Source organism: Hypanus sabinus, chromosome 23 (genome assembly GCF_030144855.1).
Source record: "Hypanus sabinus isolate sHypSab1 chromosome 23, sHypSab1.hap1, whole genome shotgun sequence".
In the NCBI taxonomy this organism is placed as follows: Eukaryota; Metazoa; Chordata; class Chondrichthyes; order Myliobatiformes; family Dasyatidae; genus Hypanus; species Hypanus sabinus.
Genome location: NC_082728.1, coordinates 27,762,052 through 27,784,632, shown reverse-complemented (window position 1 = coordinate 27,784,632; position 22,581 = coordinate 27,762,052). Strand labels below are relative to the sequence as shown.

General features: G+C 38.4%; 1 protein-coding gene across 15 annotated transcripts in view; it reads left to right on the top strand.

Annotated features, from left to right (window-relative positions):
- rbfox3a (RNA binding fox-1 homolog 3a) overlaps positions 1-21,142 on the top strand; it is a 653,715-nt gene extending 632,573 nt beyond the window's left edge. For 7 of the 15 annotated variants that reach the window (XM_059948617.1, XM_059948624.1, XM_059948625.1 and 4 more), the window contains 4 exons: positions 10,696-10,774; positions 11,304-11,381; positions 12,059-12,131; positions 20,008-21,142. In XM_059948617.1, coding sequence (XP_059804600.1) covers positions 10,696-10,774; positions 11,304-11,381; positions 12,059-12,131; positions 20,008-20,021 — 244 coding nt within the window. In that variant the 3' untranslated portion in view covers positions 20,022-21,142. The other 8 variants (XM_059948627.1, XM_059948626.1, XM_059948615.1 and 5 more) reach the window with 7 other exon arrangements.
- Positions 21,143-22,581: the final 1,439 nt, after the last annotated feature.

Here is a 22,581-nt window from a genome sequence, read left to right as displayed (position 1 = left end):
TTCTCAAGTTCTAGCTGTGCTTCTCTCTCCAGTGTAGTCACAACACTGTTACCTACCGACAATGTGGAAAATTGCTGCTGGGTGTCATGTCCATTAAAGGCAGGACAAATAAAATCTAGCAAATTACCAATGAATCTATTCACAATGATCATCAAAGTGGTGGAAGATGTTGTCAGTAATGTTGCCAAACAGTCCATACTCACCAATAATTGGCTCAGTTTGGATCTTATCAGGACCATGTTTGGACTCCAGACTTTACTGCAGACATATTCTAAATGTGTACTAAACAGCTGAACTCTCGAGGTGGCAGGAGATTGAGAACCTATAGCATTAAGGCATCTTTTTGACTGACTAGCTGTGGTCAGTGAGCATTAAGGTGAAAATGCTGCAAAGGTTGGAGTCACCTCACACAAGGGGAGATGAATGTATAAATCCCTCAGGGTTGTGTTCTAGACACTATTTACAACTATTTCCATCATAAGTTGTGGGGCTTTCAGTGATAATTGCCCAAAGATCTATTTGCATCAGCAAAAAATTAAGTCCATGGGGGTTTGCAACAGGAATTTGTCTGCATTCAGTTAAGAGGTGATGGCAAGTAACATTTACACTGCGTAAGTATCAGACAATAGCCTTCTCCAGCAAGAGAGAGGCTAACTGCCTACCCTTGATGATGTATGACATTGCTGGAGCTGAAAGACCCATCATCAAATTCAGGGATTTTTCACACAAAAACTGTAACCACAGGAGTGGGTCAGAAGTTGGGTACCCTGCAGCCTGTTGTACAACTTCAAAGCCTTTCAGTAATCTATAGAGCAAGTCAGGTGTGTGATAGAAAACTTTCCATTTGGCCGGATGAGCACAACTCCAAAACAAAACAGCTAAGACTCTTAACACCATCCAGAAACAGAAACATTCCTTTACGAGGGAAGCCCGTGTGCCACCAGCACATCTCTTCCAATGTGCTGGTTGGAACATCAGCTTCCAGCATGCTGCATTGTGTATTATCCACAGTGTACATTTCAATTACTCACACGCTTTCTCCAGCTCCATGAAAGACAAAGCTGCGGCAACTTGGGTACACTTGCAGCTTTGTCGTCAGGTCACAGTGACGCAGAATTACACTATTGTGCCTTCACCATCACTGGCACAAGATCCTGATACTCTCTATCTAACAATTCAGTGGGGTTCCTTCAATGCAAAGATTGCACCAGTTCAGTGAGGTAGCTCACCGCCAGCTTCTCAAGGGTAAACATGGATGGATAATAAATACTGACATTCAGATCCAATCAAAAGAATTTAAAATATGGATTTTCTCCCAGTTTGCCTTTTTTTGGGGAGTCCATTTTCTTCGCAAATTCTTTCTCGTTTACACACTGGAAACAAAAGAAGGGAAAAAAATCAAGAATCTTTACCACCAATTAAAAACTATATGCACTGTAGGCACTTTGGCATGTAATTTTCTACAAATGAAGTTCACACTGTTATTCACAAACCCAGAGTCAGAGTGACAATCAGGTTTATTATCAGCGGCGTGTGTCATGAAATTTGTTAACTTATCAGCGTCAGTTCAATGCAATACAGAATATAGGAGAAAACAATAATAATAAATAAATAAGCAAATCAATTACAGTATATGTATGTTGAATGGATTAAAAATCATGCAAAAAACAGAAATAATATCTGCTAAAAAAAATGAGGTCGTGTTCACAGGTTTCATGTCCGTTTAAGAATTGGATGGCAGAGGGGAAGAAGCTGTTCCTGAATCGCTGAGTGTCTGCCTTCAGACTTCTGTAGCTCCCACCTGATGGTAACAGTGAGAAAAGGGCATGCCCTGGGTGCTGGATGTCCTTATTAATGGACGCTGCCTTTCTGAGACACTGCTCCCTGAAGGTATCCTGGGTACTTATGTAGGCTAGTGCCCAAGAGGGAGCTGACTAGATTTACAACCCTCTACAGCTACCTTCGGTCTTGTGCAGTAGCACCCCCCCCCCCCCCGACAATACCAGACAGTGATACAGCCTGTCAGAATGCTCTACATAGTACATCTGTAGAAGTTTTTGAATGTATTTGTTGACATACCAAATCCCTTCAAACTCCTAATGAAGTATAGCCACTGTCTTGCCTTCTTTATAACTGCATTGATATGTTGGGATCAGGTTAAGCCCTCAGAGATCTAACAGATACAATTATGGAACACATTTAGATGTACTGATTGGGAATGCATTTCTACACCTGCATCAAAATTTAAGTTCCTTAGGAATAAAATTTCCTTCAACTTCATTAGCAGCAAGTCTAAAGTAGGGAAGAGGCCTATTTGAATTTGCAGGGTTTCAAACTATTTTGTAGATTTCAAGGTTGACTAACATTAGCTGTTGCACAGGCTGATGTAACAAAGTACAAACCAATGATACAGGTGGAAGGGTGAGCTGGATAGTTGCTAGCTGAAAGGTTTGATGGTGATAGTGCTGAGATACTGACTGACAATCTCACTAGATCTCCAGAGTAGAACTGTCAGCATTGTGTAAATCCCAAGTGTGAGATATTCAATTGCAAGTCAGCTACCAACTGCCAAAAAGCTGAATATCTTTAAATCACTCTGATCACAAGGGATGGGCATCCCTGGTTTTACCAGAGTTCATATTTAAAGGCCACCTTATTTACAAAACTGCATGGTTGTCAGTTACCCAGCTTTAAATATTATGCTTGATATCTGTTGGTAATATGAATTGTGCTGTGAAATTCTTTTGTCTGGGGGATCAGATGCAAAGCTTGTGCAAGGGCTTGGCTTCTGTCCATTCATTCTTACCCTGGTTTCTGTTTAAAGAACAAATGTAGTTTGGAGATCACAATAAAAGCAGGAAGACCAGACTCATTCTAGGAGCTACAGATGCTTTTATGAGAAAGTAAGGTAAAAAGAAAAATGGGGAATATAGAGGATGAAAGGGGTTTTGCTGGTAGGATTAAATGAAACAGGATAGAACAAGGTTATCATGAAGAATAAACATTAACACTGGTCAAATAGACTCCTTTTGCAATAAAAACACTGCTGGAAGCACTCAGCAGGTCAGGTAGTATTTGTAGAAAATGAAACAAATTAAAGACTTTTCTCAAAATTAAGAAAAAGCAAGCAATAATCGGAAAACCATGCTGCCAAATGTGCTGAGCGTTTCCAACGTTTTCTATTTCAGATTTACAGCTTTTTTTTTGATTTTCCTGATCTGTTCCTGTGTTATACTTCCCATATTTGTTCTCTGATATCTTGCCTCCTACCTTTACGGTTAAGAAAAAGACTGAGGATTAGGGCAATGAAAACCAATCCACTAATTGAGTATTAGAAAGTCTTGCCCTTCTGTTGTGTTTTCAAGGCATCGAGAACTACTTGCCTATCCTTTCTTTGCAAAGCATCTTCAGCGAAGGTATGCCATGTCGGAAGGCCAGTGGCAAAAGTTCTGTGCCCGCCATCTCTGTCTATGAGACACATGCCCTGGGGACAGCAGGATCGTAAAGGTCAAACCAGTGATTTTGCCAGACTTTACCAACAGTGGAATGACCAAACACCAGGCTTTTGGCAGTGAGTGATCACTGTGCAGGGACATGAAGGGAGATGGGAAAGAAGGCAGGAGACTGGGACAAAGAGAGCCTAATTCTACTCCTATATCTTATGGTCTTATCTGAGTGAAAAGTTATCTCTTTGGTGGCCTGAACCTTTCCTTAGCTTGATGCCTCTGCATCCCTTAATGTAAGTTGCAGAACTTTACCTCTGTGCAACACTTCATGTGTCATAAGCAAACACCAAACTACAAATGAGAACATTTCAAGTGAAACTTCATTTAAATCAGTGTGGAATCAAAAGCTAATGCTGTTCCCCAGAGAAATCTTTTCTCCTATGTGGTTGCATAGAGTATTTGATCTGAATGTTCCAGCAGGAAAAGTGGGTGGAGTGGGTGTGTTTAAAAAAATATTTTCAAACCTAATTTTTCAGCTCACTTTATGAAATTCAGGTGAATCTTCAATTTCAATTGCTTCACAGTTTCAGACTTGCTGGCGAACACAACAAAATGGTGAAGGATGACAGGAAATTTCTGGACTATTTAAGTGCTTTAGCTGACATGTGACAATGAAAATATTAAAGCTGAGGTTATAATCTTCCAATGTGACTATTGTTATGGACTCTTCATCAAATAAAGCTAATCATTGCATTTAGAAAGGTACATTGATGGTAAAGATGTGGACCAAATGCAGGAAAATGGGACCTGCTCAGGTAGACATCTTGGTTGGCGTGGATGAGTTGAGCCAAAGGTCGTGTTTCTGTGATGTACAACACCGTAGCTGTATCAGCTGTGGCCATGCCAGTAGCACAGTTATTAATGGAAACCTAAGGGCCATGGAAACTGTGGGGATGACTAATTCAGTGCCTTTGTCCATACTCCTATATGAAACACACAGCTTTAAATGGCCAGGTGCATAGGACTCAATGGAAGGAAGCCTTTCACTTCATTGTTCATGGTGGATGAACATAAGTATCCAGCTCAATTCAATTTTCCATTTCTGATTCTGTCTTGTTGGTTATGGCATATCAAGAACTTCCATAAATTCTTTATAAAATGCACTAACATTTGTCTTGGCATATGCACATGTATGTAGCTAGGGCGCCTAAGACTTTTGTAGAGTACTGTAGTAATTTTATGTATTGCATTATACTACTGCCACAGAAAAAAAAAACAACTTTCATGACGTGTGTGAGTGATGTTAAACCTGATTCTGATACGGGTCTCTATTGTGGACTGAGAGTGAGAAGAGGACAGGGAGAAAAGAATTATAGTTGGGAAAGGGGAAGGGAGAAGGGATAGATTGGGAAGCACCAGAGAGACATTCTGCAAAGATCAATAAACCAATTGTATGGAATCTAAAGTCCTTGCCAGTGTCTTAGGGCTGAATGTGTCTGTACCCACACCACTCCCACCCCTGGCACTCCTTCTATGCCTCCTGTCCCACATCCTTCCTGCAATGCTTAACCCTCGCCATTCCCAAAATTCTTTGCTGCCGCCGGATTTACAAACTCACTTTCCTGTATACAAGTACAGTACTGTATAAAGTTCTTTGGGGTGTGTGTGTGTGTGTGCCTAAGACATTTGCACAGTGCTATATCTGTACTTTTGGACTCCTCATTAACTTTCAAGGTTTGCTAAATAAATTGGATTAAACATTGAGTGGAGTCTGTCCTGGTTTGAGAAAAAAAACATAACTGACAATAGTCAGAGGCTTCGTATAGCATCATGTGCATAGTCCCATTTTTAGGTTGATTTTCATTATCACACATGTGAGTTTATGATATGATACCGATGTAGAGTTCTTCACTCCATTTGGTCAAAGCACCGACAATTGTCATCCTATTGAAAATTGTTTTGAAGAAGACAGAAGTCCCAGAATAGTTCCAAAGCCATTTTGTTGACCCTCAGTGACTTACCACTATAACAGTGAACAGGACAGTAATGCCAATGTCCCAGCTGAAGAAATGATTCTTTTTTCACAAATCAGGCTCCCATAATGACCATGAGACATAGGAGTACAATAGGCCATTCAGCCCATAAAGTTGGCTCTGCCAATCCATCATGGGTGTTTCATTATCCACCTTAACACCATTCACCTGCCTTGGTTAATATGTTTCTTTGCGTTACCAATATGACTGAACCCCAGGCTAGCTGAGTGTGTACAGAAGCAAACTGATGACGTCACTGGGCTGGTTGCTTTACAGAAACTTGGAACTAAACTCCGCTACAGCCGATGAGAAATTTGAATTCAGTCAGTTAGATAAATCTGGAATGAAAAGTGAAAACTAGCTTGGTAATGATGCTGAAGATTTCAGATTTGACATAACTGCCCAGGGGAAAAGTGAAAAGTGAAAACAGCAACGAGGGAATGCCCGCGGAAAGCAAATCATTCACTACTAAAGGGACATATTTTGAACAGCTAATAGAAGTAAAAATGAATCCCACATTCATTTATCAGAGTATGGAAGGCAATGATAACTACCATACTTCTCCAAAACTTTTCTAAACTGAAACCACTAGAAAGAGCAAATATTATGCTCCTGCTTAAAAAAGGAAAAAGAAAATTATAAGTCAGGAAATGGTAGCCGATCAATTTTACCTCAGTTCCAGCTTGTTAAACAGAGTAATTGCTACATGTCTATTGTTTTTCAGAATCTCCACACAGCTCTGGACAAGATGCTGCATATAAAGAGACCAGGAAATTATGTTTGCTATGTTCGACATTTTCTTTAGCATGTTTCAGTTTTTTTCCCCTTTTAAGACAGCCATCTTCCTTCAGAGGATCTAATCACTGTTTGCATCAGTGAATTAGTTTGTCAATTTGTAGCATGTGTAGTTTTAAAGAATTCTCCCTGAAGAAAGGCATATGAATTTATTCAAAAGTAGATGCTTTCTGGCTTTTGAAATGTCCAGACATTTGTCCTTTCATAGAAAGCTTCTGAGTGGAAAGATGACAGATTTAAACGTATATATCATTTGAAGTATTACATCATTTGTAGCACGATCAACTTGATTTTCTCAGAATTCTCCCTTTCCTGGTTAAGTCTGCTTTGTTACTCACTGCAGCCTTGTTATCTACAGCACACAGACCTCATTTGCAGTCTGTCACTTTAACGAAGTATCTGAGATGTTGGATGTTTGTTGGCAATCACACAGATCAATACATTTGCTGTTTAAAAAAGTTTTTCTTTGGCTAAAAGAAGATGAAACTGCAGAATTCAGTTATAACTGATGGCATGAGCCTTTCCAGCAAACATTCATTTTATTAATGCACGTCAGAGGAGACTGTCAAAAGAGAAACTACCACAGCAGCCTTGCTAAAGGCGACGCTGTGATTTTTAAATGGGCTTGATACAAATGTATGATTAAAAATTATTTATTAGCTCATAACAAGAACATAATGAAAAGATAAATTCTTTCAACTCTTTAAGCGACTGCAAAATTGAATACACAAGGCCTAAACAGTGCACAGTTGCTCATAACACAGCTATTCAACACCGATACAAGAGAATGGGGGAAGAAGGTTCCTAAACTCTAAACAGTTCATCACATTTATTAAGATTCAGTAACAATGCAAATTTGAATAAATACTTACATTTACTTTCCATTTCTATCTAATTTATTTTCATCCCTTCTCTTGCCTTTCTTTCCTGAAACTGAAAACGCATTGCTTGGCTTGATGGATCCCAATATCTGTCTGCAAAGCTTCCCATAGGTAGCTATTCTTCATTTGACAGTGAGTTTCAGTGGTCATAGGCTCTCACTGGGAGCCCAGTCTCGTAATCTCTAGATTCACATCTACATTTAACTTCCAACAAAGTTCCCCGGAATGATTTCACAGGTAGATGTGCTTCTCTCCGTTGTCCGGGCATCCAGGGTGAGCAGTCTGGGTAAGAGCAGTTCACTTTGCATATTTCTAAGACTGAACATGAAAAAATCCGGGTGGGCATTTCTGGTATAGGTTTGAAAGTACAGCTCACCAGTGTGTTACCTGGATGCTCAAGTAATTTAGGGTGCTGTTTCCACATTTCGCTGGTAGGCAGAACAGAAAGAATCATAGGAACAGGATTTCTCCTTCCAATAGAAAAACTTCGCTCCACTTCCCCTTTCCACTTTTCCCCACTCTGGCCTTTTACTCCTCTCATTTACCTTCTACTTTCCCCTAGGTCCCCTCCTCCTTCTCTTTCTCCTATGGTCCACTCTCCTCTCTCATCAAATTCCTTCTGCTCCAGCCCTTTACGTTTCCCAGTCACCTGGCTTCACCTATCACCTTACAGCAAGCATCCTCCCCCACCACCTACTTTTTACCCTGGGGTCTTCCCCCTTCCTTTTCAGTCCTGAAGAAGGTTCTTGGCCCGAAACATTGACTGTTTATTCATTTCCATAGATCCTGTATGACCTGCTGAGTACCTCCAGCATTTTGTGTGTGTTGCATAGGAACAAGATCTATTGAATCTCTGTTTTACACATTGTACATTGGTGGTCAATTGCCCCCTCAAATGTATACATGTACCATGTGCTAATTTACTTACATTTGAGAGAAACAGCTAGTTAGACTAGAGTCCAAGTTCAAAATTGAGGGAAAGAGAAACATCAGACTCAAACCTTAAAGAGAAACTGGCACTACTAATACCTGGGATTATTTCAGAGGCTTTACTAAGATGTCTGCATGAAATCTTATCTCCCCATCCCCTTTAGAATATTACGTCCCCAGCAAAGCCCATAAGTCTTATCCCTTGTGGGTTAATTTTGAAAGGGAAGAAACCAAGGATCTATTGGTCATGTTTGAGTTCTCATATATATTATATCCTACACACCAAGTGAGGAGGGTTCAGGTGTGAAGCAGAGTGCAAAATAAATCTCAGCAATGCTTAATTGCAAGTTAACATCACAGTAACTAGCCACTATTGCTGCTGTGTTGGGAGCAAATTGGCTACTGTATTTGAATATTACAGCAGTTGGTTAAAAGCTGCAGCTCTCAGGTAAGGAATGTTTCTTTCAACCCATTTCATTTTACTTCACTGCTGATCATTTTATCCAATGCGAATGGCTCACCAGAGAGGAACAATTAGCATTATTATTTAATTCTGAGTAAGATTCATTTCTACAACAGTCAAGGTATTTCTGAAAACTTGTGGATGGACGATTGAAATAAATATTTTCTTGATAATATGTCAGCCTGGCTTCATCAGCACTGAATTCATGATGTGATTTCTATGGACAGAATCAGATTTTCCATTTAGTTTCTCAATGTGGTTTTCCTTTAACGGCAAAATTCCTAGCAATCAGGTAAAACATGTAATTGGCTCCCAGGTTATCCTTGATGTATTCTTGAATTGTTTCATATATTGTTTCCACTTTCAATATTTAATTTTTACCCGCATTTACCCACTTTTTCAAGCTATCTGCCTACTCTATATGGAGTGTACATTTAAATGGCTTTTGGTAACGATGGATATTTTATCTCCTTCATATTGTATTGGCACACAATTGTTAAATTACACCATCTATGGCAGAGCCCATCAGCCCGGCACGAGTCTCCCAGGACGGGGCAGAACAGTAGAATAGTGGTTAGCACAACGCTTTACGGTACCAGCGACGCGGGTTCTATTCATGCCGCTGCCTGTAAGGAGTTTGTACATTTTCCCTGTGACTGCGCGCAGGGTTGCTCTGATTTCCTCCCACAGTCCAAAGAAGTGCCAGTTGGTAGGTTGATTGGTCATTCTAACTTGTCCCATGATTAGGCCAGAATTAAATCAGAGGATTGCTGGTTGGTGCAACCTGAGGGGCCGGAGGAGTCTATTCTGCACTATATCTCAATAAGTAACTAAATACACCAGCTTGACTCTACGCTCGATCATCACATTTTCTGCTCTTACTCATGCTGGACCAGTTCAATGATTTATAATGGCATCTTAGCAACTGCAAGGCTTTGTTTCTTCTTTCCTGTAATTGCCTGAAAAAGTTTTTCCTGGTTTCATTAGAGTTGATCATGTTTGAGATTATTATGTATGGCAATGACTAGGTTAGATATAAAGTGAAATGGACTTTGCATTGTTTCTACCAGAGCTTACAAAGTGTAATGCCATAGGAATGACCAAATTCTCATGTCTAACTGTTCAAAGTCCCCTTGAAACAATCACTCACTCAAACCCTAATGCAATAGTGACACAAATTGGATTCGCTGTGCAAGCAATTATTAGCCAAGTATTTGTGCCTGAAATGTCTATGGTGTAGATGGATGTGAAGGCATCTCTTTCTCACAACAAATCCTATTAAGTTTGATCATGCAACCACTGAGGAGAAAGTGTGTATGTGTGTGTGTGTGTGTGTGTGTGTGTGTCTGTGTGTGTGCGTGCGTGCGTGCGTGCGTGTATGTGTGTGATTCTTGACAATTTTAACCTGTTTTAAAATTATTATACCATTGAAAGAATCAGGTTTCTGAAAGATGTGGCACTTTTTGAGAATGTAGCTTATATACCAACTACTTTTAGTTGAAGTAGCAGAAGATTAGTGAGCGCAATGAGAAACCGTCCAGTGATGGCACTCATGGAATAATCTTCAGTTGCTAATTCTGCACTGGAGTGCCCTCTAGTAGGAAGTTGATACTTAGCCACTTGAATTTGATTACTGTATTATTGCAATGCTTGGAGCTCTGTGGTAAAATTCTTACTCAAGAAATATTATGATTATATATGAAGCCAATTAACAAACAAAATAACTACGCTTTGAATTTAGAAAAGAACAGATCTTGTTCAGAACTGTTGCATGTTTTCAATAGAGGAGATAGCCAAGCAATGTATCTGAGCTGTATGTAATTTTTAACTACTGGGTACTTAGAGTTAGGGTACAATGCCAAATACTAACTGCTGCGTCTAAAGAGTTTTTGCTTTTACTTCTACCTGACAAAAATACTTTGAAATATTTTACTCATACTTTTACTTCAACCTTCAAAAAGTAGCAGCTTGTAAGTAGATTGTAAAACCCTGTCATAGGCTGACTCTCTAAATATGTTATCATATTTAAGTGAGCATAGTGTTACCAAAATGGCAGCACCTTGTCCTACTCTCAGCTTATCCAAAACAAGTTAATTGGTGACTCTTCAGCTGGATTTAAACTGAAAGTATGTCTCCTTGTTTTCCAGTTATGGCAGAGTCTATGCAGCTGCTGACCCGTACCACCACACGATTGCACCAGCTGCAACGTACAGCGTTGGCACCATGGTAAGCATTAATAACCCCTCTTACTGTCAAGATTGGCGTTCTGCATTGATAACAAAACACAGGCGTGTACTCTGTGAGCGTGTGTCTTTGCACGTAAATCCCCACATAGGCACACACTTAGAGGGGCACATACAGCAGGCTGTACTTTTATTGCAGTGTAAGAACCTCTGTGCACAAAGAGCTGAACCTCTTCAAATTTTAAATCCAGCCTTAATCTTATGTAAAACACCATCCCTAAAACTCAAGCTCTTTAATTAAAACTGCTTCAACCTTAAACCGAGGAGAAACACACTTTAGCACATGTTTGTGGAGCCCTTCTTCTCTTTTAGACTGAAGATGCCATTGGTTTCTGTAAGAGTTACTAGAGTATAGTAGTGTGCCCATAGATGTCCATGACTCTAAACACATATGAACCAAACCTACAGATAAAAGCAAAAACAAATCTCTGCTGGTAAAATGGCTGCCGTTGTCTATCTGTAGATCTGTTTCATAAAGGATGCCCAAGTCACATATCTACGTTTATCCGCAGAGATATACACAGGAAAGCACTGGGAGAAACTACATCCCCTCACTGACGCCCAATGTGTGTTTTGTTTATACCAACCAGGTAATCATAATATAGATTCATAAACTAGTGTTACATTTATTCAAATGTTAAATATAATTACGTTGAAACATTTACATACCGATAGCAGTTAAGAATTTTTTTTATGTCATGAGAAAGCTATTCATATCCCATGACAAAGGTGCCATTTCAACAGATGCTATTCTAGTGCAGTGGGGTGACAGATAATGTATCCCACACTTTAAAAGACCGCACATGAAGCAAAACAACACACAGATTTAAACATAGGTAAAAGAATGCAACAAAATCATGAAAGTGAAATATTAAACCTGAAAGAGGAACTTGTGCCTAGGCTTTTCTAGTAATAGCTTTGTAAACTCTTAAGAGCTATTGATTTGATGCAAAAAGGTAATTATAAGACATTCTGATGCACCCAAAAATTATGTAGTTTGGGAGAAATCTGGTACTAAACAATCTGCTAGCTGCTAAAAGACTAGCTAACTTAAACTTGGTCCTCTCTCGTCTCTGACATCATTGAATGATCTTCTCTATATTATTTCTATTAATCATTAGTAGCAGAAAGTTGCTTAGCTCCTGCCTGCTTTGTCTTGTAATTTCAACATGTCCAATTAGAGAATCTCTTGTTCCCCACTCATTTTCCCCCGTTTTCTTTCCTCCCCCATGTTAACTTCCTGCAACCATGGCATCCTCCTCGTTAGAGAGAGTGGGACGGTTCATCTCAGAGATATCTCCAGGAATGCCGTCAATGCCAGTCCTTGGTTGGCTTACCAGGTAGGGAAAAAGCATTGAACTGAACCCAAAATCCAAACGGATTAAATCAAACCAAAATCCAATCTGAACTTTCTCCGGTTTGGATCAGTTTTGCTTTTAAGTCCAACAAAGTCAAATTTGAAGAACTCTGGATTTCGTGACATGACAGTTCAGTTGTTTTTATGGGTTAATTTGGCCCTTTGTCTTTAGGCTATGGGGAAGTCCCACAAATCCCATTGAATTCCAAGCTCTCTGCCCAGATAAAACAGCAAGCAATTGCTTATACTGGATGAAAAGTAGAATACTGAATATCTCAGAATGCTGCGCTTGCAGAAGTGAAATGCATGCAAATATCTAGGCAGGTTGGATCTCCAGTGATATAATTCAAAACTGTGTGTATAGATTTGGAAACTAGAGTTGTTGCCACCAAGAAGAATCTTCATTCTTTTACCAGGGGAACAGGTGAGCTACATAACCTCACGTGATCAACCATTCAGGGTCTTTAGTACATGGAAACATACAAATGCACAAAACCCAAATACAAGCGATTATGGCATTTATTTGGATTTAACATTGCTGTCGCATGACTTGGTTCTGCTTCATGTTCAAATGAAACATGAAGGTCAGAAATGAATTAAATTGATTCTGCAAACTATGGCTGGTCACTTATTTCTACTGTTTCACTAGTGCATGTGAGAGGTGAAAGTTCACTGTCCCCACCTAGGCAATATCCCTCACAGCTGACCTAACCAACACCTCTCTCCTAACAACACAATATTTGATGATGTCATAGAAGAAGCAAGAGCACTAACAGAAAATAGTTTTATTTACTAAACTTTTGAGTGGGCAAAATGGCTTCTCCTAAACTACAGGTATAATTGCTCTAAATTTAGCAACTTTTGGTTTGGAATATTTTTCTGCATACTTATTCATTTCACTTCTCATTACTTATCATATTTAGGTGCAAATCATCATTCTTCTCAAGGTACTATGTTCATAATATAGATTTTCAGCAATTAAGTTTAGAACGGGAAAAATTCTGATATGAATTTTTTTTTGAAGATATCTTTATGAAATAATGGGTGAACTCTCCATTCAGCCTACTTGTCAGTGATGAGTTCTTTCAATTGAAAGTCAAGTGGGACTGCTCACCACAGCAAGGCAAAAATATAAAGCACTCAAAATTTTCAGTTCCAACCTGAAACTGTGCCATTGATAGGTGAGCTATGCTGGAAGTGAGGGCCCCGAATACCCAGTACATCAGTAAGCAGGCCACATTGGAAGAGAAGGCAACTAGGGAATTAATTAAAATGTAAGGTATTTTTAAATAATAAGGAGATATACAGATATATTTAGCTGATCAGTGTATGAAGACCTAGGGATTAGGCTTTATATTTTTTTGCACAGTTACCATCAATGTCAGGGGTAAATTCATATACATATAGGCTGCTTCTCTTTCCCGCTGTTTCCTTTCTCTGTAAGTGTGTCTCTTCCTCTGTCTCTCCTCCTCTATCTCAGTTCTCACAGTCAATCTAGCGGATACTTTTACCAATGCACGTGGTTTTTAGCTAGCTTTGCAGCCAACATCACAGATGAAAAAAAAAATTCAATTTTCCATTTTGAAAGCCTCAACAAAAAAAAAGGAAAACATTAAGATTAATGAATGGTGATTGCAGCAAAGCCCTCTGTAACTGTTTTGCAGAGAGAGAGGGGAAAAAAAAGCTGCCACTCCCTTGAGTTTCATCAGCGCAATGCCTTCGTTTAGACAAATGATTTAAATTTGCCGAGGTGGCGTGCGTGTGGTTTCAAATCTTGCATATCTCCGGAGCAGCTGCTAGCTAAAAGCTTTCATTAATTAAGATGATTTTTCTCCCTTCATTCTCTTAATTAGATTTGTGGCTTGTTTTTGTTGTAGCATTTCGTACATTAAAAAATATTTATTTGATTTTTTTTTCATCTTTGATGTTGCAGGCTAGCCTGTACAGAGGAGGGTACAGTCGCTTCACCCCGTACTAGCAAGAGAAACTCAGAGACACACTAAAACCCAGCAGGGCTAGAAACGTCTTCTCAGAAACTGTGGGGGGTTCGGCACGACATGCAGAAATGTTTTGTGCTGACGCTCTCTTGGTTAACATGATATTTTTACCTCAGATGTTTTTTTTGTGTTTATTACATGTTTTATCTGTGGTTACTGCAAATTTTTCTTGAGTTTTGCTCAGTATAATATACTTTGAAGAAAATTTCTGATGTGTAAACTTAAAAACAACAGAAAAAAAAGACTGGACAGCTGCATTGTTTTCTTTTGAAATTGGCAGCTATGCCAATTTCGCAGATTTGCACCAACCAGAAATCTCTCTGGATCTAGGCCAAATTTCCCCCCCCCCCCCTTTTTTTTAAGTGACTGTCAGATTTGCAGGATGGTTGATGTTAAATTAAATTAAATGAAGACGAGTTTGTATGAAATGAGCCGAGCAGCTCTAAGGTGGTAGTCAGAAAGATAAAAACTGCACAACATTTAATCTTTCCTCATCTAATCCCACTGCAGATCATTACATGATCAGCACCTAAAAGCTAGCCAGTGCAAGAATCCTGACAAAACTCATCACTTGTGGCTGGTGGATTGAAGTGTCAACCAGAGCAGTGATTGAAACATGCCCCTCATAACCATAATTCTGTGAAGTGAGCCTTTTTAAAGCCTTCCATTGTATTCATTTTTGCATCTCATTTGATTGATAGAGAAAGGAAACAGTTTATTCTTGTAGACAGCTCCAGTCTAACTTCTTTAACTACAGCTACAGTGCAAGGATAGATTCTCATTATAAATCAAAAGGCAAAATACTATACACTCCTTGAACAAAAGAAAACCTCCAGTTGACATTGTGAAATTTTCATTTAATCCTCTTCTGTGGGGGCATAGGGTAAACATTTCTCACCGTATTGAGCAAGTTTAGAGAGGAATCCCAACTCAATGATAGTATTGGCTTTCTGTGTTGCAGCTATGTTCCACTTGAAGTCAAAAGGCAACACTCTGTTACCAAGGGGAGCGGAAACAGATAAAAGTCAACTTCAGGGGCACGTCACTGACATAATCATTTCTGAAAAGATCTTCACAGGGCTTAAAGGGTATTTTGAACAATGTAGCCTGATCAGGAAGAAACATTGCTCTCAAGCCCAGCTTTGCCACTTGTTGTGCATTCCATTCCTCTTTTCCTCACTGCTTTACAATTAAAACCAACCTCATTTACTTCAAAGCACCATATATGTCTCCTAAGCTATCACCTCATTAATTGTCATCACATTTCCTCAGATCATTCTGGAGTTGCTAATAGCAAAATTTAATAAAATGGCCATCCGCAGCAATTGAAGTTCGTTCAGTTGCTGGTTAAAAACAACTCAAAAGAAATGTAATTCTTTTACTTTAATATTTCAGAATAGTTAACTATTTTAAAGGAATTCAAATTATGCATAAAAGTTTCTAATATGCTAACATAATAATACAGTAAAATATATAATACAATCCTTTACATTAGGTAATTATATGATTCGCTCAGCTGAGCTAACACAGGGGGATTGTTAGACATGAATTTTAAAGATCAGAAGTTTTGGGCCCTTATTCACAGCAAGCAATTATGCAAATATTAATGCCTAACTTATAAAAATTCAATGCAACTGCAATTTACTAAATGGAAGGCATCTGCCTTATAAGCACTTTATCACCTTAAGTCGAGACTTCAAACATTAGTAACAGGCATGTTTATTAAAAAGTAGTGGATAAAACACTTGGAAAAGAAATTAGCTACATATTGTTTCTTTTAAAGCGATTAACATTATGGCCATAACAATTACGTTAAAAAATCATATTTCAAATAGGAAGAAGGCTAGAAACAGGTCTTTCATATTTGGAATTTTATATCCCTTAGTCTTAAGTATTGTTTTTTATATTAAAAAATAGTTCTGCGAGGTCTCTCTGGAGTAGCAAACATCCCAACCTTTTCCAGTACAGGTTTTTTATATATTTTTAATCATTTATTGTCTCCAAGGAGGGTTCCTAAAATGTGAATTGTGTAAAGAGATTAGATTATTAAATACGAAATGAGATTGTGACTGCGTGAATGAACCAAAAAATTGGAATCACGTTTTATTTTGTTTTGTGTAATGTTATCAAGATCTGACATCTCTGAGGATTTGCAGGAGTGGAGTCTGTTCTGAATGCTGTGTAGGTTTTGTAGTCAGATGAAGGCAGCATAATCAGTATTAAGGAGCTGTTCTAGTATATATTGTATTTTGCTTGCCGCACAGATTTCTAAAATTTGTGTGTAGTTTATTTTGGGTTTTGAATTTACTTTTTTTTACTGCCAAAATATATTCTGTTAAAATATATTCCAAAAACCATTGCAATATGGCATATTATAGGTTAATCTGACTCAAGTATTTAAAACTGAGTATTTATTATGATTAGTAGCATATGATTGTCTTCATATACACAGATAAAAATAAGTAGGAACAGACTTAGTAAGAAACGTAATCATCCTTTTATACACTTTCAATATGTGCACATAAGTATTCCATGAATCATTTTTATAATACAAAAAAAAGCAAAATAGCTTTAAAAAGGCACTGTTTATACTTTTTGGCAAAGAGTAAATAGCTATCATCTTTATAAATGTTTACTTATGAAATATTATGTGAATTGTGTGCTGTAGAATATATTTGGTAGCTGTAAATTCCACTTGATAGCATCAAAGTGTGCTTGTGGGGGATGGGGGGAATTAAAACCAGGAAAACAATCAACAGGATTTTTAATTACCTTTTAAAATTATCTCTGACAAATTTACTCCACACTTAGGATTTGCTCTTCCATATATTTTTAAATGTAGTATAATTCTATTGCTGAATTAAACTTATTTTTCCAGCTTTTATTTCAAGATCAGTGCCAGTGGCTTATATTGAGGCCAAGACTCAATGGGCTTCGGCAGCAGCTCTGCTGATCTTTCTTCTGCTCTTGCCACACTTTCAGTTTTCATTTTTTTCTCTAACATATCAATACCCATTTTTGAAGCAATGTGTCTATACCCACATGTCTTTATATGGATGGTGCTCAGAGTTACACTATTATTGTCTTATCTTTCTGTGTTTTGATCGTTACCAATACTGTAAGATAGGCAATATTGAATTTGCTGCCTCTTATGCAACTCACTCAGGAAAGGAGAATTAAGTGAGGGTATAACAGGAAAGCAATACATTAGATTTACACTATAGCTAGAAGTTTAAAGTAATCCCAATGTTAAGAATGTTTATGCCCAGATTCTTCATTTTTGTGCACACAATGCAGTGCATCATAATCATGGCTATCACATATATGCTGCTCAATGCTACCTATATATATACACACACATTTAGATTTACATGCAGACAGGGCACACAAGCCCGAAGTTTGTGATCATACTATTAGTCATCATATAGTCATCATACTATGACTATTGGAGGAGTGGACAGATGATCCTGTGGAATGAGTAGAACTCCATACCCCCACCACAAATGTTTCAAAAATCCAGCTTCAGTTTCAATGGATATGAGTCCCCATCACAATGACGCAAGGCCCAGTGAGCTGACCTTAGGTCCTTCGTGAGCGACTCACAGCAGTGACTGAAGCAATTGGGAAAATCTCTGATGTGTTTCTGTAAGCAACAGTGCCAGCCACAGGTGAGACAAAATTAAAATTACTCAGCAAATATCCAAAGCAAATCATGTGCATCTGTAATGATACCACATGTAATGATTGATTGGCTACGCATTTTTTAATCAACTTTCAGATTTGCGGGATGATTGTGCATTCTTCTTGCTCTTTTAACAATGCATGACATGAGATAAAATTAGTTCACAAGGAATTCCCATGTTAAACTATCAGTCTTCAAACCAACTCTTCTGAATCTGATGTAGAGAGAAGTCATGTCTAACTAAAGATCACACTCTCCAACATCAACAGCACAATTAGTAACTAACCCAAATTTCAACACTTCTAATCAATTTCATTATTTGGATATCCCAAACAGAAAAAAAAAATCTCAACAGTGTTTTTAAATTATGAACCTAAAGCCAAGTAAAATATAGTTAGAGAAATCTGGTATTAAGTTGAGTAATTGACCTTAAGTGGTTGATCAGAGTTGTGTGGCAAGAGCATATTCCATGTGTCCTTATTCATGGAGAAAGTATCAAATCAGATGGCTGACTGTTGGCATATGTTGTGTCACATTTTGGAGTCCATATTTTCATTTAAAAAGCTGTAATTGTACCATTATCCGACCATAACTAGACCTATTAATAATTTGATCATCTGAAAACATTTGCAAATTTTGGGAAAGTACCTGCTCATACTTGCAAGGTGTTTACTTGAGGGCAATGAAATATAAGGAAAATCTTGCCTAATTGCTCAAATATTAACTATGTTAACAGTTCAGTCCACTGATCAAGATACCATTCATCCTGATCCCTTTCACATACATCAACATTATATCTGTATAATATAAAATTACTGCCCCATGGTGTCATAGCAAACAATAAAGTTTGCCTTTATAACATCACAAGAAGTAAAAGCATCCTAGTGTGTGATTTAATTTGTCAAATTCACCAAAGTTAATTGACCTTTTCAGAAATGTGGCAAATAACAAAGGCTACAAATAAAAAAATGACAAAGAAAGGTAACTGAAATTTCTGTTGTAAGCTTGTTTTTCCCTTTCTCATTATGGGACAAAAATAGTTTTATTGGAACAGATTTGTACAGAAATTCATCATTCTTGTTAATAGAGTTAGTCTAATATAATAAGTCTACTAGGGTCTATGATATTAGTCTTTCCTTACTGGCATTCCATTTACATCTTCAAGCTATTTTTTAAAAAAAAGTTTACTGTATATGTATTTCCTATAAATATGTTGAGATATGTTTGCTTTAAACACTTCCTTGCTAAGCACTTTGATAAACTACAGTCATATCTACTTGCTGTAAAATGTTCAAAGGCAACTGCAATGAAAATGGGGTTACAAAACACCCCTCTAATTTACTTGCAATTTGCAATTTTTAATATGAATTTATTTGTCCTTGGTAGCTAAAATCCCTTTCTAGGGCAACTTCTCTGTTGTCTTTAGAATGTATGAACCAGTAAATCTACAAAGATTATATATAGAAGTCTACAGTTACTATGTCCTGGTTTTAGTTACATTATTAAAAATAATATATAACAACTCTGTATATGGAGGTCAATGTATTGTAGTGTGCTAAAACAATGTCTGTTCATGTTTAGGTCTAGGGTTCAATTAATCCCAGGCAGAAGTTGGTGTTGGGAACAGCATAGTGTTGTTCTTTTGTCTAATGGTAGCTGGGAGGTACAGTGAGGTTGCACCTAAGTGCTGATTCAAATAAATTTGCTGTTTGGAACTTAAAGGACAGTGAATTCAGTCAGTTTCAAATCAGCTTTGACTACTGTAACTCAAGAAGAGCACAAGAAGTTCTGAAAAAGTAATCTCGCTCAGAAATATAGAGGGACTTGATCTGAGATGCACCATTTGTGGATCTCTGTTTTCCATGTGAACTTAACCTCGATGTAACTTAAAAATATTCAGTAAGGTCCACTGGATGCAGCTGGTTAAAAGAAGTCTCTTTGATGCATATTCCTATCCCTTATGTGGAAAAAATATACACAGAATGTATAGATATAAATATATATACACACAGACACATACATCACCAATATTGAAACATTGAAACAGGATGAATTATTAATGATTTCATGTTACTTTGGGGATAGATTGCTATTCCAATCTAATAAAGATCTGTTGTCTGAAGTATTTATCACAACTGTCACCAAACCAAATTGTGCAAGTTCTTTCCTTAATCTTCTAGTGACTCTGGCATGACACAGGTGCACTGTACTTAATGAAGGGCTCCGAAGCTGACATCTCCGGATTCTGGGAATACAGAACCTTGTGCCACACCTACAGCAAACAAGATGTGGAACGTACGCAAGTACTGCCATATGGAAAAGAATTGTACGTTGTATACCATGTGTACGCTCAAACTCCTCCTTTTTATAATTCCACTTGTAAATAGCCCTTTAGCTGCCACCCTTGTGCAATAGATTATAACACATCCTGATCTTCCCTCCTATTGAACCAAACATGAATGCCTCTGGGACAGTAACAGTGTTATTGCCCAGTCCAAATGCATTTTTGTTATGCACTGATTCATTCATGTTGCCTTCAATGGGAACAAGAAGGACTGACAGCTCTCAAGAAAATAGTGGCAAAGAGTTGAGCAAAAATAAAACATAAAAATTCCAAAAAAGAACAAAAATCTCTTTTTAGGACTTCCACCGTCCTAGACTGGAAACAGGTTGTGTTGTAAAAGATTTTAAAACAGCCTGATGTTTCAGGACTTAGAGGCTTTTTTTTTCCTTCCCCCATCCCCCCTTTTGCCTAAATCTTCTCTCAGTGGTGTCCTAGTGAACCGTGGAATTATCCCACTGATCAGCCCTTGGCACTGTTTCGTGTCCTGGCCTGAGAAGGTTATTATGCCACTGAGTTTCTGATCTTCTAGTTTCAGTTCAAGGACACATACTTGGATTTCTAATGTCCTCTCGGCTTAAGGAACCCTAGCTTTGCCTGGCCTTTAGCTTATCACTCAATTAACTGCACAATATCATCATTTTTCCAAGACATGCGGTCTGCAATTCCATCTGTCATGGAGAATATTTTGCTTAATTCTAAAGATAACTTTGCTCAACCCTTATTCCTTCAATTTCCCTCTCAGTCCTGGAACTGCATGTTGTTTAATATCCTATTAGAACCTCATGTGCTTTTAACTGTCTATATGCTGTTGATTCCTAATTTCTTGCTCTCTGCTGCTGCTCTGGTAGATACCTGCTGATTAGAGAGCTGTAGTTTAGATCTCTGCCTTCCTTTTTCTGTCATTCTGTAAGCTTCTAACGTGACTCAATTAACAATATCCTTAATAAAGGTTGTTTCTTTCTTCAACAACAGCAACTGTTCTGAATATTATTTTGATAGCATTAGAAACTTTAATAGGCCACACAGTCCAACATTGACACATTTAGAATAAAACACAACATAAAGTTATTCCATGAATCTCCTGTCACTGAAAGGTCAAAGGTGAATGACTTGTCAATACATAACATGGTAACCATGGAGAACGATATTTAGAAAGAAATAAGATTACTTAACATTTCTGCACATATTTTGAAGAATGGGAAGGGAGGGGCATATCAGGTACCTTACCCAACAAAATATAGGTAAGCAGATTCAGAAGATGAAACAGGACAAGTCAGAGTACCTGTTAGTTATGAATGGTGCTTGATAGAAGCTTTCTATTCAATATATTAGTCTTTGACTCTAGAGTATAGGCTCTTTCATTAAAGTGAGAAACATCTTGAAAGTATAGGAGCAAAATTAGGCCATTCAGTCATTAAGTCTGCTCCACCATTTCAAGTCAAGTCAAGTCACTTTTATTGTCATTTCGACCATAACTGCTGGTACCGTACAAAGTAAAAATGAGACAACGTTTCTTCAGGACCATTGTATTACATGACACAGTACAAAAACTAGACTGAACTGCGTAAAAAACAACACAGAAAAAAAAACTACACCAGACTACAGACTTCCCCAGGACTGCATAACGTGCACAAAACAGTGCAGGCAATACAATAATAATAAACAAGACAATAGGGCAGTAAGGTGACAGTCCAGGCTCTGGGTATTGAGGAGTCTGATAGCTTAGGGGAAGAAACTGTTACATAGTCTGGTCGTGAGAGCCCGAATGCTTCGGTGCCTTGAGGGGTGTGTGGGGTCCTTCATAATGCTGTTTGCTTCGCAGATGCAGCGTGTAGTGTAAATGTCCACGATGGCAGGAAGAGAGACCCCAATGATCTTCTCAGCTGACCTCACTATACGCTGCAGGGTCTTGCGATCCGAGGTGGTGCAATTTCTGAACCAGGCAGTGATGAAGCTGTTCAGGATGCTCTCAATACAACCCCTGTAGAATGTGATGAGGATGGGGGTGGGAGATGGACTTCCCTCAGCCTTCGCAGAAAGTAGAGACGCTGCTGGGCTTTCTTTGCTATGGAGCTGGTGTTGAGGGACCAGGTGAGATTCCCCGTCAGGTGAACACCAAGAAATTTGGTGCTGTTTACGATCTCTACCGAGGAGCCGTCGATGTTCAGCGGGGAGTGGTCGCTCCGTGCCCTCCTGAATCACGGCTTTCAACCCCATTCTCCTGCCTTCTCATAACCTTTCACAGCCTGACTAATCAAGAACCTATCAACCTCTGCCTTAACTATATCCAATGACCTTGCCTCCACAGCTGCCTGCGGCAATGGATTACAGTGATTCACCTCCCTCTGGTTTAAGAAATTCCTCCTCATCTCCATTCTAAACAGACAACCCTCTATTTTGAGACTGTGCC